At 37.7% G+C, this 27,295-nt stretch overlaps 1 protein-coding gene across 3 annotated transcripts in view; it reads left to right on the top strand.

The window, feature by feature from the left end:
• Positions 1-23,900, top strand: part of RPS6KA2 (ribosomal protein S6 kinase A2) — a 201,493-nt gene extending 177,593 nt beyond the window's left edge. For all 3 annotated transcript variants that reach the window (XM_034428482.3, XM_034428481.3, XM_034428483.3), the window contains 7 exons: positions 5,201-5,290; positions 8,476-8,634; positions 9,483-9,644; positions 14,911-14,987; positions 16,455-16,572; positions 20,050-20,187; positions 22,048-23,900. In XM_034428482.3, the coding sequence (XP_034284373.1) occupies positions 5,201-5,290; positions 8,476-8,634; positions 9,483-9,644; positions 14,911-14,987; positions 16,455-16,572; positions 20,050-20,187; positions 22,048-22,173 (870 nt within the window). In that variant the 3' untranslated portion in view covers positions 22,174-23,900. The remainder of the gene's footprint in view (positions 1-5,200; positions 5,291-8,475; positions 8,635-9,482; positions 9,645-14,910; positions 14,988-16,454; positions 16,573-20,049; positions 20,188-22,047) is intronic.
• Positions 23,901-27,295: the final 3,395 nt, after the last annotated feature.

Raw genomic sequence — 27,295 nt, 5'->3', positions numbered from 1 at the left:
TCAGTATATGCGTCTTTTTTCTATTACTCTCCAGCAATCACAATTAATTTGTCATATTATGTTTTTGAAAATTCCATGCATTTCATGTTAACTTTGACATAAAGTACAGTATCAGAAGAGAACAAAGTTATGGTCATAGCCACATGGCTGTTTGGATCCAACCACAGGAAGTCCATCAAATTTATCTTGGATTTTTAAAGCTTGCTTCTTTTCAGATGGCAAAACTGTTGCCCTTTCATTTCCCCATATAGTTATGCAAGTGTGAAAAATTCTAGGAGATCAGATCATTTTAAATGACACGTATTTTGAGGGTATTTTAACAAGTAACAAGTGAACATAATCCAGCTTTGGCTTTATTTTTTGATCCAATTCAGTTTTGATTTTAACTAGATTATACAGTAATGATATTTATGTTAATTCATGAAGAACATCAACACAATACATTTATTATACACATTCCATCTTCTTGCGAGATGGGCAGCCATATAAAATTGATTTTAAAAAAAACAAAATCTAATTTAAAGCTTCATGAAATATTTAGATTTGAAGATCTAAAAACACAGTTGGCTGTCCAACACTCTGCTTTAAAGCTCTGTTGAAAGCATTAGAGAGATATGCTGAGAACTGTTCTGATAGTTTTATGTTCCTTTCCTAAATATTTGTTTACTTCTGCTGGTTCACTAAAAGAAGCCAGCCAGACCGATGTTTACAATAGAAGCCACGAATGTTCTGAGAGTCCTTTATTTTTGCTTGTTTATTTTTTTAAAAAAAGCAAAATACAAAATATTACATTGCATAACCTATTGCAGGAAGGTAAAGAAATAGTCAATATTAAAAGTAAGGAATGTAAAATTTATAAGGCTGAGAAGAAATAAAGGATTTGCTGTTTTGTTGTCCCTATGACAAACATCTCCAGTTTTTGTGTGTCATGACCAAGGTCACTTGTACTTGGGATTGTTGAGTTGTTTTCAGATCAGTTAAATGCCCCCTATATCAGCTACACCAGTTTTATTCTACTGTAGCTCTACCCAGTTCAAATCACTTTTGTTTTATTTTCTTATCTTTGGCATTTGAGTTTCATGCAGCCTGTGGCCTGGCTGATTTTCCGTGGGTGGGAACTCCTGGCTCCTTTGTCTCTTCAGCCACTGTGGCATATTTGCACAGAGCTCTGCAGCCAGTGATCTGTATTTTTGTTTTACTTTTTTCATTGTTTAAAAGTCATAGGGTAAGAAGAAGAGGAGGGCAGAGCACTGGCTGATGGCCAGACATGATTTTTCCTTATTTGTTAGCTAAGGAGCGCATTGGTCTAGTGTAGTAGTTTCATTCTTGCAGTGTCTGTAGTTAAAAATAATAATGAACTGTTGCAAGACTGAGCAGTTGCGGAGTGTTGAAAGAGTGATAAAAGTGCTTATGAGAAACTCCCCATTTATATGCTTGCAAAAAATATTGTCTTCAGGTAATTAACACAATAAAATAGGAATGGACTTGGAGAAGTTGCCTTTCCTTGGAAGAGTTAGTGATTACCAAAGGGCACAAGAATAGTTAGTTTCAGCCTGCAAGAACTTCCCAATTGGTTCTCTTTGATTTTTCTGAATCCTGCCACAATGGACCTTTGATCAAAATGTTTCCCATTATAGCAAATAGGAATCTTTTTTCAAACCTGATTTTACTTATGGAATAATTTGGGAGGTGGGCTAACCATTGGGATATAAAAGATTAAAATCCGCCCCCCCCCCCAAGTATTCTGTGCCACCTGAAATCCACTCATGGGAATTAATTTTTTTTAAACTCTTCTAGATGGGGGCAAAGTCACTTGTGTAAGAGAGAATGAATGGATATAAATTAGATGAAATGTCTGTATAATAGTGTGTAAGGGATTGTACAACAGATTGGAGAAGGCTTACTATAGACATAGTCATATGGACAAATAGGAGGATAAATTCTCATGTTACAATTGGTGGCTGATTGCTAGTACTATACTTCTTTGAACAGTATAACAGATGGAATACAACAAATGCAGGGAACTTATTAAATCCTGGCTGATGTTTTCCATCATTCATGTTAACTAGTATAATTCTAGGAACTATGGGGGAAGGGGCAGGGAGAGAGAGAGGGGCTTGTTTTAATATATGAAAGGACCCTCAGAATAAATTATCATCTTTCCCATTTCACTTTTCTCCTCATACTTCTACAGCTGTGATCTGGTGTACTAGCAAGCATACTTCTGCTTTACAACTAACGTACTACTATTATTTAAATTTATTATTTTGTCATGGGATAAAACAGCCAGTTTGAACTGGCAGTTTTCATACTGAACCACAACACTGACATTTCCTAAACCTGTTCCTGAAACATTTGAATAAATAATAACAAGAATGTCCTTGAACATATGCCAACAATGTGTCTGTTGCTACTAATGAAAGAGTCACAATACAGTTCTCTCTCTTACACAGAGAAACACTGTATGTTTAATAGACAAGGGGAAATGACTCCAAGTTATAAATGTTATGTGTTCTGTATATTTATGTTGTGAACACTTTGATAAGAATGAACATTTTTTTAAAAAATACCACCTGTTCTATAGATTTTTGTCTACATTTTTTTATAAATGAACAATTTGAATGCACATCTCCCGATGTGCACTTATACATAGATCTTTTTTCATTCATTTTGGTATATATATATATACCAAAATGAAAAGATTCATCACAGATGTGAAGACCTATGATCTCTTGAAGAATAGTTGCATTCTTGTAGTTCTTATTAGTTCTGATGTTTTACTATTCCATAGTGGTTTCTAATTCTTTTATTGGAGTGTGTTTTTTTAACTGTTGTAAATTGCTCGGAGTCACTTAGGTGAGATGGGCAGTTCTACAAATATAAATAAATAAATATTAAATAAAAATAAAAATATTGGTCTTGCATCTGCCAAACTCTTTCTTCCTGTAAGATTTTGACTGTTAAAATTCTGGACTCCTTTGGGTGATATTTTAAAAGATTTTAGAACAAAAAAGATATCATATAGTATTTCCACACTGAAGAACTTGCAAAATCATCACAGTTTTGTTCAGCCCAATGAAAACTGTTTGAGTTAATTAATTAAATGTGTCAGCATATACATACTTTGAACACTAACCGTTAACGGTTCAGTTGAAGGTTAAATATGTGAATGCTGTCAATTAATGGTAGAAGGAATCAGGCATATCCTTTTTATACAGTAAGCCAGGCTACTTAAAATATTACTAGTTTATTTCTTTTTTTCTCTCTAAAATAATAAGTCTAATTTTATGGATGATATTACTGTCCAATGAATGAATCACCAAAGTTAATCAACCATAAATTTAAGATAATTCAAAATCATAGAAACAACTACAGTCAGTAACCTCTCTCCTTCAAGACATCTTCAAACAGTAATTATAATTTCCCCTAAAATAATGCTAATTGTTATTTGGACACGTGTCAAAAATAACGTGAAATAAATGTTTCAGACTCATGCAAGCGCAAGCAAAGCATCTCTCTGCTAATTATTAAAGCAGCCCATCTTGTACATGAATGAAAATTCACGTTCTTGTTTTAAGAAGTTTCACAGAAAGTAATGGAACTCTTAAGCAACTTCAATGTTTTTCAGCTTGTACAGAGCCCTAAAAACTCAGTCTGCTTTATTGAATTGCTTATATAAGGTCTAAAGCATGCACAGTCCTCCTGACACCTCAGAGTTAATTATGTTTGTATAGTTGGGCACTTGCTAATATGACATTTTGATGGAAAAAAAAAAAAAAACTGTACAGTTCCCATTAGCAAAACGTTCCAACTATTTTTCCTTGGTACTAAAAAAAAACTTGAAGATGAATTAATTAAAAGTGGAATAATTCATAGAAATTCTAGATTATTTTGTCCTGCAATTAATGCATTTTGCTATAGAAGCAAATTATGTTGCAATGAACAGGATCTGCTACTATGTCAAAGATGCACCTGCCAGCTCTGAGTTAGACCCTAAATGATAGGCATCTACATCTCAAAATCTTTTAAGATGGTTGGTATGACATCAAAATTGACGCCCATGTCCTTTTTATAAATGCACATGGGACAACATAATTATTCTTCAATTGCACCCACCATCTTGCAGATTTTGACCACACCTCCATGTCCATAACTCACATTATGTTCTCCCTATATAATTCTGCTACTTCTTTCAGCTCCAGCCATATAACCTGCTGGCTTAACAGAAAAGTACAATAGACAGGAGGGTATGAAAATGCAGATTTAGTGAAATTCTGTTTACAAACAGTTCTAAAGCAGTGGACAACAGTTTGAGCCCCAATTATTTCTTTTGCAGATACAAATACTACCCACTCTACTGAGGCTAGAAACACATACAAACTATAGTAAAGGAGATTTGTGGAACTGGCTCAAAGAGAAGATTGCAGCCATGACTAGGGGGCCCTAGCCCTGTGCTCCAATTATGTCCATTCTCTGGCTATGAGCTCTTGCTCATAGTCATTCATATCCTGGTCACTTCTGATTGGATTACTACAATCCACTCTACACGGAGCTGCCCTTGAAGGCCATTCAGAAGTTGCAGCTAGTCCAGAATGCAGTAGTGCATGCTGTTCTAGGCACCTGGAATTTGCCTATATCACACCACTGTTGCGTATTATCTTTAAAGCCCTTGGGTTGTTTTAAATCCTGCCTCTCCCTGAGAGTATCTGCTCATCTCACCAGGCGTACTCTACGTTCCTTCTCTTAAAAGTTATTTGATGAGATCTCAGTTGGATTTTAGGATAAAAGTAGTGGTCTTTTCATTTACATTCTAATTTAATTAATAAAATAGAATTAATAGAGTCTTGCATTTGATAATTCTCCCTTTTTTGTCACATTGTAAATTATAATTTTGGAAGGACAATCAGAGCTTTTAGTGGCTCTGGAGTGCAGGTGTCATTGCTTCTAGCTTCACCAGTGACAATGGAAAACTGCCCTTTTGTTGTTATGAGTCCCCTGGCTTCTCTTCATTGTCATAATCAGGAAATGATTTCTTTTTCTGTCTCTGGTTGCTATTGTTAACAGTTTCCCATAACCTGTTCATTAATATAGATTGCTGTTTAATTTTAGCATAGAATATCTACGCATAGCTTTTCTTTCAATTGCACAGATGAGGCTTCCTCTCTTTTTGAATTTTCTCTGTTCTCCATTTCTCCCTTAGATAATTGATAAGAGCAAAAGAGACCCTTCGGAAGAAATTGAGATTCTTCTGAGATATGGACAGCACCCAAACATCATTACACTAAAAGATGTGAGTAGTTGTTCAGGTCACACACTTCTTGTACGTATCTCCTTGTGAGTAAGTGATCTATAAGAAAAGTTGTTTAGGGAAACCTATATGATGCCCATTCCAACAATCTTGTGGAAATCTGGTGTATTAATAAATTTGCAATAACCTTTGTATTTGTTTAACTGCAATTATGCTGAATCCTGAAGTTGGATCAGAATGTAAAGAAGTAACTACAAAGACCTTGTTGATAAATTTTCTTATGTAGGCAGTAACTTTGTTTATGTATAGTGCCCTTACACAAAGGTTTTCCATTTTACAAAATAGTAAGGATCACTCTAATAACAATCTATAAGCAAATGTTACAAAAAAAAATAGAAATTGCCATTCTTTTTGGGAGCTTCATGCTTTTTTTTTTAGCCACATATTTTTCAGACAGGTAATGCAAATGAAATGGTATAATAAATCTCTCCTCTTTCTAATTATTTTTGGAAGTATGAGGGTTGAATAAAAGTAATGTCTTCAATGTTAAAACTTGCCTACAACAGATGGCAGAAGCTCTGCTACTTGAAGCTCTGATATATTCTTTATCATCTAGTGATTCATTTGGAAGTTATTGTGAGAATAGGTTGTGTTGCTATTATTTCTCAAATGGAAATCTGCAATGAGTACTTATCAGTGTGCTTTAAACAATGCACTGTGGTTGAAATTTCTGCCTGCCAAGGAGTCCCTCCAGTTGAAATTGATCTTCGAATGCAAGTTGTTTATGGTGATGATTGCGATGATGTGAGTGGTGTGCTTTGCTAGGTCAAAAAAGGTAAAAATATTGAACCAGAAGAGATATGACCTGAGATACCAACCAATGAGTTGAATCTTATAAAAGTTGATGAACTGATTAAGGGCATTTGGGTCACCCAAGGGAAGTTGTGCTCAAGTTTAGCATATCTAAGGAATGTGTGAGTTTAATTATCTTCAGTATCAGAAGATTTGTGCAAAATGGTTTCTTCATATGCTGACTGCAGGGAAAGCTTCAAGTCTTAAACTTTACCACCAGTTGTCATGCTGTAAAATAAAAGTGGCTAATGAAACATGTGCTCATCATTACCAAGAAATGAAGCATCAGTCCATGAAATATCACAAAGCTTCACCTGGGGGGGGGGGGGGATTAAACCCCAGGCTTTGGCAGGAAAACTTGTGGTTGAAAATGAAATGAATGAAATGGTTATGGTTTTGGGATATACAGATGGTATTATTCAGAAGGATGTCCTTGAACCTGATATCAGTATCAAATCAGAGCAATACACCACAACACTCAAAATTTTGAAGCAGTGATTGAAACAGCATTCAGAATCACAAGAAAGAGATTTTATTGCAATATGACAATATCACGTCATGAGCCGCCTGAGGGGCAACTGTAAAATTAGATTTCACTGTACTACCCTATTCACTATGTAATCCAGACTTAGCATTATCAGACTTCCACATTTCCCCCTAACTGAAGCAATAGCTACAGGGACATTGTTGTAATCAAATGAAAATGTGGAAAGGGACCTTCAGGACTTGGTTGAAGAGATAAAATATGGAGTTCTTTCATGACAGCTTCAAGAAGCTTGTGCATTATCGGCAGAGGTGTATAGCAAACAGTGGTAATTACATGGAGAAGAAAATGCAGGTAACAGAACAGCTCATTTCAAGGATTATTTACGTGTTTCATTTATTAAATTATCCCTATTTCAAAGTTATGGAAGAAGAGACATAACTTTTCATTCAACTCTCATACAATAAAATGATCAAATACTTAGGTGAACAAACACTTGATGATGACACCAAGTTCACATTTTCTATAGAGAGCACCACATCTTCAAGGTTGCCCTGCAATATGTAATTTTTCCTGACCTCCCTATATTCATATGTCAACAGCAACAAGTAATGATTTCAATTCAATTCAATGTATTACCGTCATAGACCAGAAACCAGAACAAATAAAAACACTCAATTAAAAATTATAGAAAAAAATAATAAACAACAGATAAAATATATGATAAAATCCAGTCTGTCAATTATACATGGTCTAACTATACTAAAATTACAATCCATAAACTGTGTGGCTAGTAGTCAGTTTATTACTAAAAGGGAAAGGAAGTAATGATTTGATCCTTGTTTATTTAAAAACCAGGACCAGGGAGCTGGTTGGGATACACATGGCTAGGCTCATCTACTTCAACTCATACTTCACAATCAGAAGTATGCAATCAGAAATATTTGAACTAAACCAGGGCAGGCATGTTAGTGCCATCCAGTGATTGGGACTTCAATTTCCATTATCACCTGAACAGTATGATCAATTATAAGAATTGACAGAGTTGTTCAAGCATCTGAAAAAGACCCAAGTTGCCTATTCCTGATTACGCTTAAACTCAAGAGTACAGCAAACCATTCACAAAAATAATATTTGTTATGGAATTTGTTTTATATTTCTTTCCATATCCTACATATTTCTATTTTACTCCTAGAATGATAAGCAAATGTTGTGAAAAAAATGCAGGTCAATAAAATGTTAAAGTTAATTAAAATGTAGGTAACTTGAGCTAATGTAACCACCTGCATTAAGAACTATGGACACTTGATTTCCCATCAAGAAAGGCCTGTTTGATTCCTGGAAATCAGGAATCAGGGAAGGAACAAGTGGGTTGTTGTTGTTTTTTGTAAAAATTCGTATTTGCACAATAAGATAATATAAGTGGTCCTCAATTTGTGACCATAATTGAGCCCAAAATTTCTGTTGATAAGCAAGCAGTTGTTAAGTGAGTTTTGCCTCCTTTTATTACCTTTCTTGCCACAGATGTTAAATGAATCACTGCAATTGTTAAGTTAGTAACACAGTTGTTACATGAATCTGGCTTCCCCATTGACTTCGCTTGACAGAAAGTTGCAAAAAATGATCACATGATCCCAGGATGCTGCAACCATCATAAATACATGCCAGTTGCCAAGAATACAAATTTTGATCACATGACCATGGAGATGTTGCAGTGGTCAACAGTCCGAAAAAGAACAGTATGAAAAACGGTCTTAAGTCACTTTATTCAATATCGTTGTAACTTTGAACTAAATGAATGGTTGTAAGTCAAGGACTACCTATATGAAGTTATAGTGCATTTAAGATTTATAGAGCAAATACGTGATGACTTTTCTGTACACATGTATAGGTCTATGATGATGGAAAATTTGTATACCTTGTGATGGAACTGATGCGAGGAGGAGAACTCTTAGATCGAATTCTTCGACAGAAATGCTTCTCTGAGCGAGAAGCTAGTGCTGTTCTCTGTACCATTAGCAAAACTGTGGACTATCTGCATTCCCAGGGTGTGAGTATACCAGTTCTTCTGTATCCAATCAACTTTCTAAAAATATTACTTCATGTCATTAAAATATTGAATCAGGGAAGGTATGAGCTATGGTGGCGCAGTGGTTAGAGTGCAGTAATGCAGGCTCCTTCTGCTAACTGCCGCTGCCTGCAATTTGGCAGTTCAAATCTCATCAGGTTCAAGGTTGACTCAGCCTTCCATCCTTCCAAACAAGGACCCAAATTGTTGGGGGCAAGATGCTGACTTTGTAAACCGCTTACAGGGGGCTGTAAAGCACTGTGAAGCGGTATATACTGTAAGTCCAAGTGCTATTGCTATTATCATCTTCCCCACAAACACAAAATCCACAATGAAAATGAACGTGGAATGTGATTCATTTACTAGTGAAAAATGGAAGACTGTCAGATAAATAGAATGGCATACAATATAAATATGATCTCTTATAATAAAGATCAAATGCCTGCAGTGCATCCTTCAAACAGAAGATTTAATTGTTATTACCTTTCTAGTTGCAGTATGAGCCAAATTACTGGCAAGTTACAGCTTCTCAATTATCAACTGCTCCCAATCAGATTTGCTGCATGTAATTTACTGCAAATGATTAATATTTCAGATGGATACATATAAATATAAAATTCATTTAGTTCCTCAGGTTTATTAGTAAAATGTATAATCTTCTCTGTTGCTGTGTGGTAATGTCAATATTTATCAAGGCATGGAACTAAATGTTCAGAAGACATTTCTGGAATTAAGTAATAATTTTCAAAGAATTGCAGTTGTGGACAAATCATTTACTATTACAGCAATTTGGATTTAGATAACGTGCAGTGTTTAAACTTTATTTTCAGGTGGTTCATCGAGATCTGAAGCCTAGTAATATTTTGTATGTGGATGAATCAGGGAACCCAGAGTCTATCAGAATGTGTGATTTTGGATTTGCCAAACAACTGAGAGCTGAGAATGGTCTACTAATGACACCATGTTACACAGCCAATTTTGTAGCACCTGAGGTATGGAGATTTAAAAAGTCCACATGATGGTCATTATTTCCATAATGGGCAATATTCAGGAGTTGATTTTGATATTTATACAATCACTTTCTGGAGAGTGATTTCGAGAGCATTAGATTTGGAGACAGGTGGCAGCACCTGACCAATTTTTCTGAGCTCAGAAAGTAAGTGGGTTAAGATTTGGCTACAACTTTGCTTGGAAGCCACCAGGAAATATGAGGCCTGAATTGGAAAACTGAAAAAAAAAAATCCCAGAATAAGACAATAAGAAATATTTCTATACTGTGGCAAAATAATTTCATGGACAGGTCCAGGAAGTTGCAAGGAATCAATCTCAGCTTGAAGGAGTGTCAACTGTCCCACTGGGTTAGACAGCAAAAGAAACTCCTGGGATATTTTTTTTTTACAAAGAGAATATCTTAATTGAAGATTCCATATGGGTACAGAAGTATAAAAGCCAGTTCTAACTATTTTGTGCATAAATAGCATAGGAAAACTTTCCCCTTTTCCCCCTGGACCTCCCATTCTCCATTGTCCACCAATCATTTGCAGTTACTTTGTTTTGAGAACAGTTTGTCTGCCTTGGATATTCCCCAGCTGGTGACCTTGAGATGTTGGGTCTGTCTCAGGCTTCCAGTTCAGCGGTGGGTTTCAAAAATTTTTACTACTGGTTTTGTGAGTGTGGCTTGGTGGGCGTGGCATGGCTTGGTGGGCATGGCAGGGGAAGGATACTGTAAAATCTCCATTCTCATCCCTCTCCAGGAGAAGGTTACTGCAAAATCCCCATTTCTTCCGGATCAGCTGGGACTCAGGAGGCAGAGAATAGATTGGGGGTGGGGCCAGTCAGAGGTGGTATTTACCGGTTCTCCGAACTACTCAAAATTTCCACTACCGGTTCTCCAGAACTGGTCAGAACCTGCTGAAACCCACATCTGTTCCACTTGGCACACTTGCATTCCAAATTTCCCTCCCAAATCTCCCTTACATTCCAAGGGAATGTAAGGGAGATTTACTGTTATTTGGTTGCGAGTGGGCCTGCCTAGCGAGTCAACCATGACAAGATTTAACTTTTTTAAAATCACATTGTTCTAGTGGTTGGAAATCCCTACAAAGGAAAAACAACACTAAAAACAAAACACAAGGTGGGAATCCATCACCTTAATCCCTCGTATGTGTAAGATAATTTTTACTTTGTTCAGTTCAGTCTCATTCGTTCTACCATAGTTCCAAAGGACAGAAAGAGCAACTGCTCATTACCGAATTGGAGATCACCTTCATGCAAATTACTGTATCAAAGCTCAGATTATTTTTCAGAACCAAGTTTACATATAACCTTTTTTCTTCTTCAGAATGTTGTTGAAGAGAAACAGCAGATTGGCTCCAGATGTTCTTGAATTACATATTTATTATTGGCCCTTTTCTGAGTGTCTTCAGAATGTATTTGGAATGCTGAAGACATTCATATTCCAGGTGAACATTTCTTTGCTGGTCCTAAATGGGCCTCTTAGTGGATTTTGGTGTTACAGTTCATACCATTCTTTATGGCCATATTATCTTTATGGTTTTATTCTTTTAATTAGAGGATGGCTTGTGGAGAGATATGTTCAGTGTCATGGGATTGATATATGATACAAATAGTTCTCAAGTTATTACTGTAATGGAACTGCCCACCTTGGTCAGAAGCCATGCCAGTCATAAAATGGGACTCCCACATGACCGACCTGATTTTACAACCTGTTTTGCAGCAGTCGTTAAGAGAACCAATGCTTTGCTATGGATTGGTTTTGCTGAAAAACAGAAGTAACTGCTGTTTTTAGCAAAAGTGTCATAAATCATGGTCATGTGGTTGCTGGATGCAGCAAACTGATATGATTGTAAATAAAACTTCATGAATTGCCAAGGGCCCAACGTGGGGAAGGGGAGAGTCAGCCATCAGAACTTCAGAACAAGGTTGCAAGGACCAAAGAAGGTCCATTGTAACTTTGAACAGTTGCTAGGCAACTGGTTGTAAATTGAGGACTAACTGTATTCCATTTGTACCTAGTAAACATGTCTTCGTAATCCAATATAAATGTTCATAGATTATCCAACTGAATGAAATTTCAAGAGAGAAGGCAGTTACCAGGTAAACTGCTTCCTTTTCCTTTAAAACAAAAACTTGGCACTTCATTTGCTGTTAATTCTTAATGTAATTTTACTTATCCCCAATTTTTTTCAGTCCAAACTTCAATGTATTGTTTTGCCATATTAAATACTCTCTCAATTATACATGTTATTTAAAAGGCAACTGAAATTGCATGCTTGTTTTCCATACCATCTTTTTAAATGTTTGGTTTTGAACCTTTAATTATAATGGGTGGTAGTTATACCAGTTATACTGTATATTTAATAGCAATGAGAGAACAGAACATTATAAAGATATCTAGAGAAGAACTGACCTGCCATCTAGTGGAAGCATCTTGGCAGAAAAAAATAGTCTCATATTTCATAAGTTCTGATCATTGTCAGCAGGTAAATTTAATCACATACCGGTAATAGCTTTTATTTTCTCCAATTGTTGCTGAGGTCTGAGTGAAAATTATTTGTTCTCTTCAGCAACAAATTCATGAAGCTATATTTTATTTACAAAATCTCATTAGATAGCTCTGAAAGGTACTAGATTAAAACTAACATAGAGAAATAATCTTCATAAAAGCCCAAATCTTGTTATTGTCTTAATAATTTCTAACATATAATTGAGTATTCCTAACCCACATGCTAATTCTAAGGAGTAACATATGGGATTTTTGCATACCCGTAGCACTTCCAAAAAGTGTAAATGGATTTCTGGTCAAAAGACTAAAAAAGGCAGCAATGAGCAAAATCTGAGAAGTGCAGTTCAATTTTATGCCAGACAGGGAATCTGCAGACCAGAATTTTCTTTTTCAGATTATCTCTGAAAAATGTATAAATGTGAGGGGAAAAGGTATATTGCCCAAGTTTTGGATTTAGGGAATGGTATGATCTACTGAGTGACTTTGAATTACTGAATGTTTTAAACAATAATGGAGTTGAAATTAGCAGCTGAATATAGTATATGATAGAAATAAAGTTTGGACGAATGGAATGTATAGCACAGAGTTTAACACTGAATAGAGAAGAGGAATGTATGATTTCCCCTCATCTTAATGCAATTAAGGGTTGGATTAATAAGTTAAAAAATATGTGTGTGAAGTTAAAGGTGTGTTGCGTTGGTCAAGGATGTGAGTGTAGGTGCACTTTTGTACACAGCTGATTCCATATTATTTGTTGAGAACCTGAATTATTTGCAGCCGAATTTTAGATTGCCTAAAGCAAACAAATACAAATAAAACAAATACAAGACCTGAAGATTTATGTATCAAAGATTAAGGAAGTTATATCTGACAGAGAAAATGGTAATTGCAAATTACAGTATATTGTATAAATGATGAAAAATTAGAGCAAGTAGATGAATATTTGTGCATTATGGCAGAATATTAAAGATAGGAAAATGGATGGAGGAATTTTAAGACATGAAAATTTGGTAGATAACTAGTGTGGTCTGGGGAATAAAGTTGAAAGCAGCCAAAATGGTTGTATATAAACACATTTTTACCCTATTTGTTATGTTTTGCTATATCAAAAGCATTAAAATAAATTGAATGCAGTAGGAATAGATTAATTTAAAATTTATTTGTAGTAAAACAGGAAGTGATAGCCTCAAGAATAAATGAACAATACATACGGAATACAGAAATGAAAGAAGTTTATTGAAGTGGTTTGATTAGAGAGACAAAATGAATCAGGATCTAATCGCAGAATAATTATATGAAGGAAGAGTGACTAGGTCAAGAGGAAAAGGAATATTGAGAATGTTATGGTTGGATAAAATCATAAGGCTGGAAGAGATTTCAGAGGCCTTCTAGTCCAATCCCCTGCTCAAGGCAGGAGCTGTATATCCCAGTCAAAAGGTTGTCCAATCTATTTTTGAAAGCCTCCAGTAATGAGATTCTCAAAAACAGATAAATGAGATATTTAAAGAAAAAAAGATGGTGGATATAGTGAAGGCACATATGTTAGAATAGGAAGGTGCAAAGACATATAGTGTAAACTTGATTTACCTATTTCATTTTTTCCCCTTAATTTTGTTTTTGTTTTACTATTTCTTACTTTTTTTTTTTTTTGCACTCTGCATTATGTTGTTTATTCTGAATGGAATGGCAGGATGGACAACCTCCTGTTTGGGTTAAAATATGAAGATGATTTGGGAAGTTACCAAAGATACCCTAAACTAAGAAACAAGGATGTATTCAGTGTAAATAGTACTTCCTCCATACAATGGTTGTAAGAGACAAAACTGGGAGGTGTTTTCGCCAGTTTCAGGTTTAGAACACACAGACACACACACAAACACATATCAGAATACTGTACTTTAATGAAATATCCTGGGCAAACTGATCAATTAGTAGATGAATGGTAATCAGTGAAATATACTTTGATACTTTTGCTTGCTTGCTTACGTTATTACATTGCCTAGCTCCATATGACTTCTGGCATTTGACATAAAACATAAAGGAATATAACAACAATGCAGTTAATACAAAGAGTTACCCACATGGTCAGTCATAGTTACTAAGTCCCACTCAAGCAAATCAGTATTGCCAACTTGTATTAAGCTAATAGTCAATATATAAGGTGAACTCCAATGGCAAATTTCTCCTAAGCATTGGAACCATTTCAGAGAAGGAGTACCTTTGAACCAGTAGCAGACATTTTGAGCAGTTCGGAGAACTGGCAAATACCACCTCTGGCTGACCCCAGAGTGTGGTGGGAATGGAGATTTTGCAATATCCTTCCCCCAGGAGTGGGGAGAGAATGGGGATTTTGCAGTATCCTTCCCCTGCCACGCCCACCAAGCCACATACCATGCCCACCAAGCCACGCCCACAGAACCGGTAGTAAAAAAATTTGGATTTCACCACTGCTTTGAACCCAAGTCCCTCAAATTTTTGTGGGGATGAAACACCCACCATCTTCTTTCTGCATTTTCACATGGACTATGTAGATTCCATTTGGAGGAGATGGTCCCTAAACCACCTGGAACCAAGCCATGAACAGCTTCAAAAGTTAAACGCAGAACTTTGAACTGGACCCCGGGCCTATTGGCATGAGGGAACATATGCCTAAATGTGAAGCAAGCAACAGTAAAATCTTCAGCAACTCTCAAAAGTAGTACTGTAAAATACAATATGTTTCCTTTCTGCAGGTCCTGAAACGGCAGGGTTATGATGCAGCCTGTGATATCTGGAGTTTGGGGATTTTGCTGTATACCATGTTAGCAGGGTAAGTGCAAACATTTCTTAGTATCTGTAACGTGGTCAATCTTGGAAGCTAATGAACAGCAATATAAAGACAAACAAAATCTAGACATTAGAGTGAATATACCGCTTAAATTACTTTGATGGGTGCTAAAGATTCATATGACTGAAATTGCCAGGTTCATTACAGGCAAGTTAAAGCATATTATTTGCAGTTGATTATTCCAGTTGATGTCCATCTTGAAATGTGTTTTGATATTTAAAAAAGTAAATATGTTTATCAAAATATGTAGATTTTATAGAGAAAAATGTATGCTTTGTTTGATGACTGTCAAATTGTGTTATATTAGTATTATAAAACCTTTCATAGAGGAAAGTCTTATAATAGTGGCTCTTAAGTGTTGCTTTGTATCACAGAAGAAAAAAAGGTCATATTATAGGAACTGTATCCAATCCTGCCCACCTTTTTTTAGGACTTCAAGTTTTGGCTTTTAGATATATTTAGATATATTAGATATATTTCATTCTGCTTCCTAGAACAATTTTTAAAAAGCTAAAATCTAGGAAAAATTTACCATTATTATTATTGTTGTTGTTGTTGTTGTTGTTGTTGTTGTTGTTTAAATTTATATACCGCCCTACTCCCGAAGGACTCAGGGCGGTGACAGCCAAAAGATAAAAAACACAAAATACAAAATTTAAAAACAATATAAAAGCCCATTAAATAATTTGGTCCAAACAATTTAAAACACCCCTATTATTTTAAAACAAATTTAAAATTAACAATTAAAAAGGAGATTAGGCCAGGCCAACCTGTTGAAATAAAAAGGTCTTGAGGGCACGGCGGAAAGTGCGTAAGTCCGGGATCCTCTGTATCTCCGGGCGGAGCTCGTTCCAGATGGCAGGTGCCCCCACAGAGAAGGCTCTCCCCCTGGGGGCCGCTTGTCAACACTGTTTGGCCAACGGCACCCTGAGGAGCCCCTCTCTATGGGAGCGTACTGGCCGGTGAGAGGCTACTGGTGGCAGAAGGCGGTCTCGTAAGTACCCCGGTCCTAAGCCATGGAGCGCTCTAAAGGTGGTAACCAAGACCTTGAAGCGCACCCAAAAGACCACCGGGAGCCAGTGCAGCTTGCGCCTTATTGACCTTATCAACACAATATGCTTATTTTTGTAGATACTGTAGTATAGAAGATTTAAAAACTTGATTTGAAATGAAAAAGAGGAGAAAAATGCCTGAACCAGAATTTTTAAAAGGGATTCCAAAAAGAAGCATGCTAGCTTCTGGCAGAGCTACAAGACTAGTGGTGGCTGTGTTGTTTTTTTCTTCAAAGGGTGCTACTACAAAGAAGATGCTGGCCAGCTGAGAGATTAGGAATTGGAGGTCTACACACATAAAGAGCACAACATTGAGGAAGGCTTTTTGTATGCAAGCCAGATGTATTATGCTTTGATCACACTACAGCTGTTTCACATACTATTTATTGCTTAACAGATTCACCCCTTTTGCAAACGGACCAGATGATACCCCAGAGGAAATTCTGGCTAGAATTGGCAGTGGAAAATATGCTCTAGCAGGAGGGAACTGGGATTCCATATCTGATGCTGCAAAGGTAAAATAATGCATCACAATTATGGTGCTTGTGACTGTTATCCATTTATTTTGCTTGTGTTGCTCATGATTGTCCTCCATTTATTTAAAACGAATGCACATAAAATGAACAATAAATTACAGCAGTCTCTTTAAAAATCCAATAGCAACTATATAAATAAGCATAGTTACATCTTGTAAGTGGGAATGCCTCAGTAAGGACTATCATGTTTGTGATTTTTCTGATTGTCCATAAAAGTACAATTAACTGAAATTATTAAGGACTAATCCCAACATTGAATATGCATTACATCAAAATGCCTGGTTGATCTCATGTATTGCACAAATGCCATGTTTTGTAGCATCACAGAAGGAAACAAGCACAGAAGGACAGCAATGTGTGACTTAGGTTTTCTTTAAATTAGAACTAAATGAATGACTCGATTATGTTTATCTTCATTTCAATATCTTAACAGCTTTCTGGGTTTCTAAAATTCAGTGCAGTTCAGAATTAATACAGACAAAGAAAAAAGCAGAATGAGCTGGTTTAATCCGTTTTCTTTTCTTCCACTTTGGTACGCTGAATCAGATCAAAGTCTGATTTATCAAGCAGTTTGTTTTCAGCAATGAATGGTCAGATGCTGTTGTGAATCTACATGAAATTCATTATCCTATGTTTTGGATGTTTGAAGAGTTCGGTATAGTTGCAGATTTTTGACACACATTCCCCTAAGTTGCATATCCCAAGGAAGTGTATTGTATACATCAAAATTTATAAGTCTTATATTCAAAGTAAGTATATTCTCAGTGAATTCAATGAGTTTTATTTTCACATTAATGGGTTTAGGATTGCCACCTCTGATTAGTGATCTACCAGTTGCCACAGTACTGAATATTCTAACACAATTCCTGACTCATTTTTTCTAAGTCTTAAAAATAATTTGAAAACATGCTTTTAGAGAGAAATTGTGGCTAGCAGTACAGCTGGGCCTCATTTAATGACCACAATTCAAAACAGCAACTTGGTCTTTAGTAATTACTAAGTTAAAAAAAATCACATGACCACAATTGTACTTACAATTATTAGTTTTTCTTTGCTTTACAAAATTAGTAGGATATGACTCCAATTAGCAGAGTAAGCTCAAACGACGGGGAAGATTTCTGGAATTTGATTTATGAGGAAGGTGGGTAAAAGGGCAAATCTTATAATCCTTTTTCCTCAATTCGCACACTCTTTGGAATCTGACCCCCCAGGGCTAGGCTAATTAGCAAGAAGAGAATTAATGTTTGTTACTCATTGAAGGGAAAGAGATAACGAGAGAAGAAGCAGGCAAACAATGGGGGATAGTTCAAAAACTATCCACATGGTGCTTAAAAAACAACCTGCACCTGAACATCAGCAAGACCAAGGAGATGGTGTTTGACTTCCGGAGGAAGAGAGAGGAACCTGCCCCACTTTACATTGAGGTGGGCTGTGTAGAGAGAGTTTCCTCCTTTAAATTCCTGGGAGTCCATCTCAGCGAAGACCTCACCTGGACAAACAACACAATCCAGGCGGCCAGGAAGGCCCAACAGAGACTCCATTTCCTTAGGGTCTTGCATAAAAACAGGGTGAAACAACAACTGATGACTTCCTTTTACCGGTCCACAATAGAAAGCGTCCTCACTTATTGCATCACAGTATAGCATGCCGGTCTGACAGCTGTGGATAGAAAAACATTATAGAGGGTGGTAAGCACAGCACAAAACATTGTGGGCTTACCCCTGATACCACTAGATGAGATCCCTAGGGCTCGCTGCTTTAGAAGAGTAAAGAAAATTCTTAGGGACGACTCCCACCCTGGTCATCACTTCTTTACCCTCCTACCATCGGGAAGGAGATATAGAAGTATAGCCAGCCGCACAAACAGGCTGAAGAACAGTTTTTATCCATGGGCTGTCAGACTTCTAAATGAGAAATAACATCATAACTACATAGTATGATGGACTGCAGGGCCAGCGCAATGTGTAACATGTTCACACTAGTGTAATAGGCCTGGGTGTTTTGTTAATATGATTTATTGGGTTAGGGATTTACTGTCTTCACTGTGAGTTGTATTGTGTTGGAGGGGGTGCACTGAGGGAGCTCAACCAATCTCATTGTACATATGTTGTGCACTGACAATAAAGAATTGAATTGAATTGAATTGAATACACATCAAAAGTAGTGCACTAGTTTAACTGTTTTCCTAGCATACTCTTTACTGCAGCTGCTTAGAAGACAAAAACTCTTCACTGTGAAAGTGATTAGGGTCTTGTCCCTGTCACTCAGCAGCACCAATGAGCTGGAGAATTCTAATCAATTAAGATCATAGAGTTAAGCTTGTTAACTTGTAGTTAACTCTTTTAAGGGACATGCTGCACCATGAGGAAAAGCAGCTTAGGAAGAGATACTATAGCTTATTTGAGCAATATCTCTCCACTGTGTGGGGGTGGGGATTGGGGACAGGTCAGACACAGGACCATGCATACTAGCTGCAATAGTCAAAATGTATTTATTTATTTGTTCAACTTGTATGCCGCCTTTCTCTGAAGACTCAAGGCGGCTTACAATGCATTTAAAAACCATATATAAAACATTAAAAGTTAAACCATTAAAAACAATTAAAACCCATTCACACAATTCATGGCCGGATCTCGTCAAATCGCAGCAGCATCAAAATGTGTCAGAGAAAACTCAGGTCATAAATGCAGGCATAAGTCACAAAATTACTTTTTCATCACTGTTGTAACTGCAAACAGTCTCTGTCCAAGGCAGTTGCTAAATGAGGACTACTGTACCTATATATATTTAAATTCAAATTAGAGTTATGGATAGGCAGGACATATACAATACATATCACAAATAAATTGAACTCCTCAAACTACCTTCCTTCCATGTTGATTCCTGATGATTGCCTACACCATTCCCTGCAGTTAGCTCCACAAAATTTCAGACATGGTTAGTCATTGTCTCCTTAGTGCTATGAGAGAGTGACTGGGCCAAAGTCATCCAGCTACTTTATACTTAAGGTATAAGTACACCACACTGGCTCCCTATCTCAAGAAATAGATCCTATTTATTATTAAAGTAGTTGAAAATACATTGAGAAGTTAATTCTTTTGTAGGCAAGGCAAAACCGAAGTCAGATAAATAATGTTGCAACCCAAGCCACATGAATAATCTTTAGCTACATCGTCCAAGAAATCAGAATTAGAGCTCTTGTTTTCTTATGAATACAGTTTGAATATAATATCCTGATAGGAACATTTTGAGGCCCTGAAGCGTTTGCTTCTCTCTTTCCTCCTAACATCAGAAGAATTTCATTACCTTAAAAGGATGTAGACTAATTGTTATAGGCTGACTTAAGCCATTTTCCATTCCTATCATCCATACCTGAAATCATAATCATAATTATCTAGAGTGCTTATTATTTTTAGTAAAATAACATTAATGTAACTTCTATATAATTTTTTGCAGGATATTGTGTCAAAAATGCTTCATGTGGATCCCCATCAGCGCTTAACCGCAGCCCAAGTTTTAAGGCATCCATGGATAATAAACAGGGAGTATCTCTCCCAGAATCAACTCAGCAGACAAGATGTTCACCTTGTAAAGGTATGTCTAAATGCTGCCCCTTTAGATTCCTAGACATAGAAAGTTTGGTGATGGTCTCCTAAGATGCCTAAATAATTAACCTGATTTTACATACAATTAGAACCAGCAACAGTATTTCATTTTGCCCTAGAATTTGTAATTCCCTCCTGTCCCAAAAAATCTCAAACATTTTTTAAATAAATAACCTAATTTTTACAAGGTCACCTATATTCATGCAATCTTGTGAGAAAGTGCCAATCAATAATATCTGTCAGTATGGGTAAAGTTGAGGTGAACTGCCAAAATCTGCTTACCTCAAAAATCATTTTTTGTGGAGGAACCAGGCCACAGTAATCATGCAACGATGCTCAGATTCTAAAAAGTTGCAGATCTCTGTCATGAATTATTTGTCAGTTAGGATAATGAACTGGTAGGAAGGAGGGGGTACAATGGCCTAGTGGTTAAGATGCTGGATGTGTTGAGCGGACATTTGGCAGTTTGAGACCCAAGCACCATGTGACAGGGTGAGCTCCCATTCCTGCCCCAGCTCCTGCCAACCTAGCAGTTTGAAAACATACAAATGCAAGTAGATAAAGAGGTACCACTTTGAAGGTGGCAGCATTCCATCTGCCTCAGTATATAGTCATGTATATACCACATGACCACAGAAACTTCTTCAGACAACACTGGCTTCCTCGGTAGGAAATGGAGATAAGTACCACCCCTAGAGTCGGACGGGAAATGTTTAGCTTTTTTAGGAAGATGAAACAGGATCCCAAACCTAGTTTACAGAGTTTCATTTTGCTTAGCATGGGCCAAGTAGTTGAAGGACCAGCTTGAAAGCTCTAGCTGAGAGGGAAAAGATTTTCTTCTCACATACCAGAATAACCTATCAGTCAAACAATACCTGGGAAGTAGAGGGTTGCCTATGAGATCTATCTCCTCTCAGTTTATTTTAAACAGGACTATCTATGAAAGGCACCCTCTTTTTGTCTGGAGACATGGCTTCCTTGTCCACTGTTTCTTGATATAGATTAAGGCATGTAACTGTCTGGATTATTTTGGGCACAACTTTTTTGGATAGTGTTTGTGTTTGGAGCATTAGGTCAGATGCATGCTGATGATATGCAGATGATAAGAACCTGTAGGCCCTGGATTGAGAGCCCTCATAGTCTCACCCATTGCAAAGGCTCAAACCATTCTCCTTTCATCCATCAATGATAGACATGCATGTGATCAATTAACTTGGAGGATTCCCAAGTGGCTCAGTGAAATTGGTTATGAAGCCACTAGGAGGCTGCAGATCCATCCTTTTTGAACCTGATGCATCATAATAGCGGTAACCAGTAAAGCTACTGGCAAGCTATTTCGCATCCTCTGATATAACTTGTTGCATTTCTTGCTTGCAACTCCTTTACCTCTTCCCTACACTTCCCTTATCCTTAAAGTGGGTGGTCTGACAAAAAATATCTATGTGCAACGCAGGGGTTGGTTCTACTTACCTTTACTACCGGTTCATAACGGAAGCGTGCGTCATCAATTATGACATGCAGGTGGGCAGAGCCTCCCACCGCTTTTACTACCGGTTCGCAAGAACCGGACAGAACCAGGAGCAACCCACCACTGGTGCAACGTATATAAAACTACATTTTTCTGATAAGATAGGAAGGGGAAAATGTAATTTGCTGGCCACCCTGATTCCAATATATTAGTTCTGAGCAGTACATCAGATTCAGTTTTGAAAAGATGCTTTGGATTGCAGGAGAATGAATATAGCACATCTGTGTCTCTTTAAAGCAGCCGCGCCTTTTCCTAGGAAGAAGAAAAAAGTGATTTTTCTGAAATATTGCATAAATCTCCCTCTTTTTTTTAATTTTGCAGGGTGCCATGGCAGCCACCTACTTTGCTTTAAACCAAACGCCTCAAGCACCAAGGCTGGAACCGGTATTGTCCTCCAACCTGGCCCAGCGAAGGGGGATGAAAAGATTGACCTCAACGAGGTTATAATGGTCCCAAAAAGGCCTGTTTAAATAAAAAGGAAACACTTGCCCAATATATTGATCAGAGAGACTGATCTATATTGTTAATGTTGCAGGACTCCTGGCACATACATTGTTTTAATCAGCAAAACTTCTGTTTAAGGCAAAGTTGTCCTTTGCTTTCAGACATTTTTGGGTTCTGTTTTTTACATTACCAACAAGATGGCAAATACTCAGAAATGTGCCATTTTTTCAACTGCTGTATTGCTTCTTATTTAAGTACTGTATTGATTGCTGATATTGTGTTCTCTCCTCTCCTCCTTTAATCCAAATGCTATTTTTGGAATTATAGATGCTCTAGATACCACTTTTTTGTAACAGATTCGATTTTAGACATCAGCTCTACCAGCATCTATGTTTGGTGTATTGTCACCACTGTCATTAGCTATCTCCAAAGAGTTGAAGATGTAATGATGTGCGAGACCATAAAAACAATTTCCTATGAGGAATGAAGGGGGTGGGGGAAGAGCTGGAAACATACCTGTTGTTATTAAAGGAAAAGAATTATTTTTATGACTTTGGACCAGATGAAAGTATAGAAAGGAGATTAGAGTTGTGCTCATTGACACAACAACCTTGAAGGGTCCTATCTGATAAGGCCTCCATTCTTGATCAAAAATGCACAATCTCATCTTGGACAAAGGGATTTTTTTAATGGAAAATGACTGTATAGTTGGTTGCACCTAAACACTATACATATAGACTCGTCTGGAACTTAGAGGGGGAACCAGAAGATAGGACTTCAATCTTCTTCTTCCACTGACACATTCTACATGAATGAATACAAGCACTGTGCTTCATAAGCTGTTACAGAGTTTCCTATTATATCAACTTGAGATAGTGATCTTTTGTTTACTGGTTTAATGTTAAAATAATAGCTTATTGTGACAGGCTAAGATAAAACCATGTACTGCCCAAGAGGAAAAAAAATTGCAGAAAAGCTTCAGCAAGCAAAGTTTGTATTATTTCTTGTATCAAAAGAAGCAAGCATGTATATAATTTCCTTAAAAATCTTGAAAGATGATTGAAACAATTGGTACATTTTATATATCACTGATACTTCATAACCATCATTAACTCAGATGGCTAGTAACCAAGTGCAGTTTTAAGCATGCTCAATAGTACAATCCTATACTTCTTTACTCGGAAGTAAGTTTCATAATGTGACTTTTCTCAAGTATGTTAGCATAGGATTGAACCCTAAACCTTTGGAATCTGTGGCCTTTGGAGCATTCAGTTTTGAATTGCATTCTAAGGATTGTATAAGCACTTTACTTGACTTTTATTTTCAGAATGGATTTTTCCACCTGCTGAAAGCGTGCGGGAGAAACTGCATCATTTGTCATTTGTTCTTGGGTAGAAACTGTGAAGTCAGGGTACTGCATCCTACAGATCTTTTGTTGTTGTTGTTGTTGAGAAGTAACACCATTTTTGGTGCTAAGCACAGTTTGAGAGATTTGTATTAATTGAGCCTGCATACACAAAAGAGCAAGAAACTGCATTAGCTACTGTAGTGTGCTTCTTGATGTTTGTTTCTGTATTCAACAAAATGTTATATTTATTTTATTTTGCCCTTAATTTTTAAATTATATTTTAATGTACATTTTGATGTGCTGTGCACACAGGACTGCAGCAGAGCAGCTGTTCTTCAAGTTTGACTTTTCAAATAAAATAGTGCTGGGAATCACCTTAAAATGAGTGAGATGTCTTAAATATACAAAAAATAAATAAATACCAGAATGTTTCGAGTATTAGAAATTCTGAATGTGTGGTCCTGCTTATCTGTTGGTAATAGAATGGAATGTTCAAAGGTTTTCACACTTTTCAGAACCCATAGCAGAATCCTCCTCAGTTTAGGACACTTTTATAAGTAGCAAAAATTGATTTTTCTGCTGTAGACACCTGCTGACAACAGAAAAGTACAAAGAGGCACATTGTTCAAATCAAGTTTGACTGTCATTTTTAGTCGTAGATGATTCCAGGGATATCCTCTTTAATTGATATAATCGTAAGCTGATTTGAATCTATGAAATCTGTTGGAATACAAATAATATGAATCAGAATACATATATTTAGAAATTAGTCAAGAAGCATGTCACCTTTTCATAGAATTAAGTTACGCGTACAGTATATATTATTCCCATAGACCCTTGATGGTGAAACTGGCCTGCAAAGCCCTCTCTGCAGGCACGTGTGCCATCGCCCCAGCTCAGCTCCGCCATGCATGCACGCCTCCCACCGGCCAGCTGGTTTTCAAGTCTCTGCCACGCATGTGTGGTGGGCATGGCATGTAGAGGGGGGGTCATGAGCGCAAGAGTGGGGGTGTGGCACACATGGGGGATTGCACATGCATGTGCGGGGGCATGGCACACGGGGGTATGTGCATGCATTGCATTATAGGTGTGCACGTGCATGTGCACTTTTGGCACTCAGTGCCAAAAAGGTTAGCCATCGCTGCCATAGGCTATATCATAAGGAGATGCAAAGCATTCAGAAAAGGTATTTCACAATGCACATTAGGATAAATTATGGGCCACCTTGGATAGTAAAGCAATTGTATCTGTTGTACCACGTGATCCAAAGGGATTGGGACGGGGGAGCATTTTCCTGGTAAAGCACTTGTACTATAACATAGGCATCCTTTCCTATTATGATGATATCGAAGTGATGAAATTTGTTGAGATGTCATGGTCTGCTTTTTTATACTTGCACTGCAATGTTGCACACAAGTATGTAAGGGGGATGTGAATGTCACCATTCACACATGCATTGCAGTGTGACAATGCTGCTTTCATCGTTTTGATAAAAGCACTTGGACCCATGGACACCTCTGATTAACTATTGAATAAAAAAGAACAATGCCTGCTAGTTTTTGATAACTAAAGATATTTTAAAAAGACATTTGAAGAGTTGTGTCAAGATGTGTAGTTACGGTTTAACAACATTCTGAAAATATAGAAATGCAATGCCATTGAAACAGGAGTAACCTGTTCTGACCTAGGCTTCCCGAGTCAGTAAAACACACGAGTAGTCCCAAAAACCTGTTTTATTTTAACAGCTGTGAATTCTGTTCATTGACAGATGAGTCCCAAATAGTTGTAAAGAGTCCTTTGCGATAAGGCTGATAATCACCCACCTTTATCTCCCTTGACACGCTGCCAAAGACCTAATTGGCAAAGCCACACGGAGTCCAGAATCAAACAGAGCTTCAGACTTTAAACTGCACAGAATTAACAACATTGTTTCCTGCAAAGGCCCATGTGCCTTTGATCCTCTTTTAAGTCTTATGGGAGGGGCCAATCATCTCCAAGCCTTATTCCCAAGTCGTCACTTTTTTTAAAAAAAAACTGTTCTTGCCTTCTAGCAGCTCTGCGCATGCGTGCACTGGGAACAGGTTCCCCCGGTTCCTCTGCCTCGCTGAGGTTTGACTCTGGAGGCTCCGGAGGCAGCAAGTGCCTCCCAGATGGCCCTTTCTCTGCCTCCGACGTGGAGCCCTCATCTGAGCCTTCCGCAGACTCCAGGACTGGCCCATATTTCTCCCCAGCCTCCTCACTGCCTGACTCTGCTGCCAGCTGTGCAAGCTGCTGGTGGACCACAACATAACCTAGCTAAAATATCTACAGATAAATTTGCAAGAAAGTAAAGATATGAAGGAGCAATGTGATGTTATGGCAACTAGTAGATAATATGTTAATTCCAAATTACTACAACAAACTTGGAATTTTGTGTAACTCTTTGGATCATCGAATCAATCCATCTGTTATCACTAAGAGTCAACAATGACTTGGTGGCACATAATCAATCTCTTTGAAAACCAGCTTTGAAGAAGCTAAGTCTCATACATAAGTAAATGGTGAATTTGTGTGACTTCAAGCTGAAAAAAAAGCAGTCAAGTATATGGAGGGGCTGTAATAGATGTTGAAAATCTTTCGATGAGGTAATTTTAGTCAAGCATTTTATATTTATCTCCCTTGACACACTGCCAAAGACCTAACTGGCAAAGCCACACGGAGTCCAGAATCAATATATTTGACTGCACTAGAAAGAAGCAATCACTGGAAGCTATCGTTTTTAAGAGATCATGTGACCACAAGACATTGCAACTGTCATAAATGCAATCCAGTTGCCAAGTGCCCAAATTGTGATTATGTGACTACAGGAGTCACATAATGGTTGTAACTTCAAGGATGGGTCATAAATCACTTTTTCAGCACTGTCATAACTTTGAACCCTCATTAAATGAAGGGGTATAAATCGAGGATTACTTGTAAACTGGGAAAAGCTATTCTATATTCTGTGAATAAATCCAGAATAAAAAGGGACGTGTTCATATGTATAAATTAGCTCTTAATAATGGCACATCACATGTGCTCATAGCTGAGTTTCCCATGTTCTAAGTGTGTGTTGATCAAACCGTTGATCAGGCCGTGCGGGTCTGGATGGGGAGGAACAGGCTTCGACTCAACCCCTCCAAGACCGAGTGGCTGTGGTTGCCAGCATCCCGATATAGCCAGCTGGTGCCATCGCTGGCTATTGGGGGCGAGTCATTGGCCCCCACAGATATGGCTCGTAACTTGGGCGTCCCCCTGGATGCACGGCTGTCTTTAGAAGAGCATATGACGACCGTGGCCAGGGGAGCTTTTTCTCAGGTTCGCCTGATACGCCCTTTCTGGATCGGGACTCCTTATGCACGGTCACTCATGCCCTCGTTACTTCCCGCCTGGACTACTGTAATGCTCTCTACATGGGGCTCCCCTTGAGGAGCACCCGGAGGCTCCAACTGGTCCAGAATGCAGCCGCGCGGGTGATTATGGGGGCGGCATGATGCTTCCATGTAACACCTCTCCTGCGCGAGCTGCACTGGCTTCCGATGGTCTTCCGGGTGCGCTTCAAGGTATTGGTTCTCATCTTTAAAACGCTCCATGGCTTAGGGCCTGGGTATCTACGAGACCACCTTCTGCCACCGATAACCTCCCACCGGCCAATACACTCCCACAGAGAGGGTCTCCTCAGGGTGCCGTCGGTCAAGCACTGGCTACTGGCAACCCCCAGGGGGAGAGCCTTCTCTGTGGGGGCACCCGCCCTCTGGA

This window comes from Pantherophis guttatus, chromosome 1, assembly GCF_059756535.1.
Source record: "Pantherophis guttatus breed Tessera chromosome 1, ASM5975653v1, whole genome shotgun sequence".
Lineage (NCBI taxonomy): Eukaryota > Metazoa > Chordata > Lepidosauria > Squamata > Colubridae > Pantherophis > Pantherophis guttatus.
The sequence above is the reverse complement of the archived record's forward strand: the minus strand, read 5'-3'. Positions and strand labels throughout refer to the sequence as shown.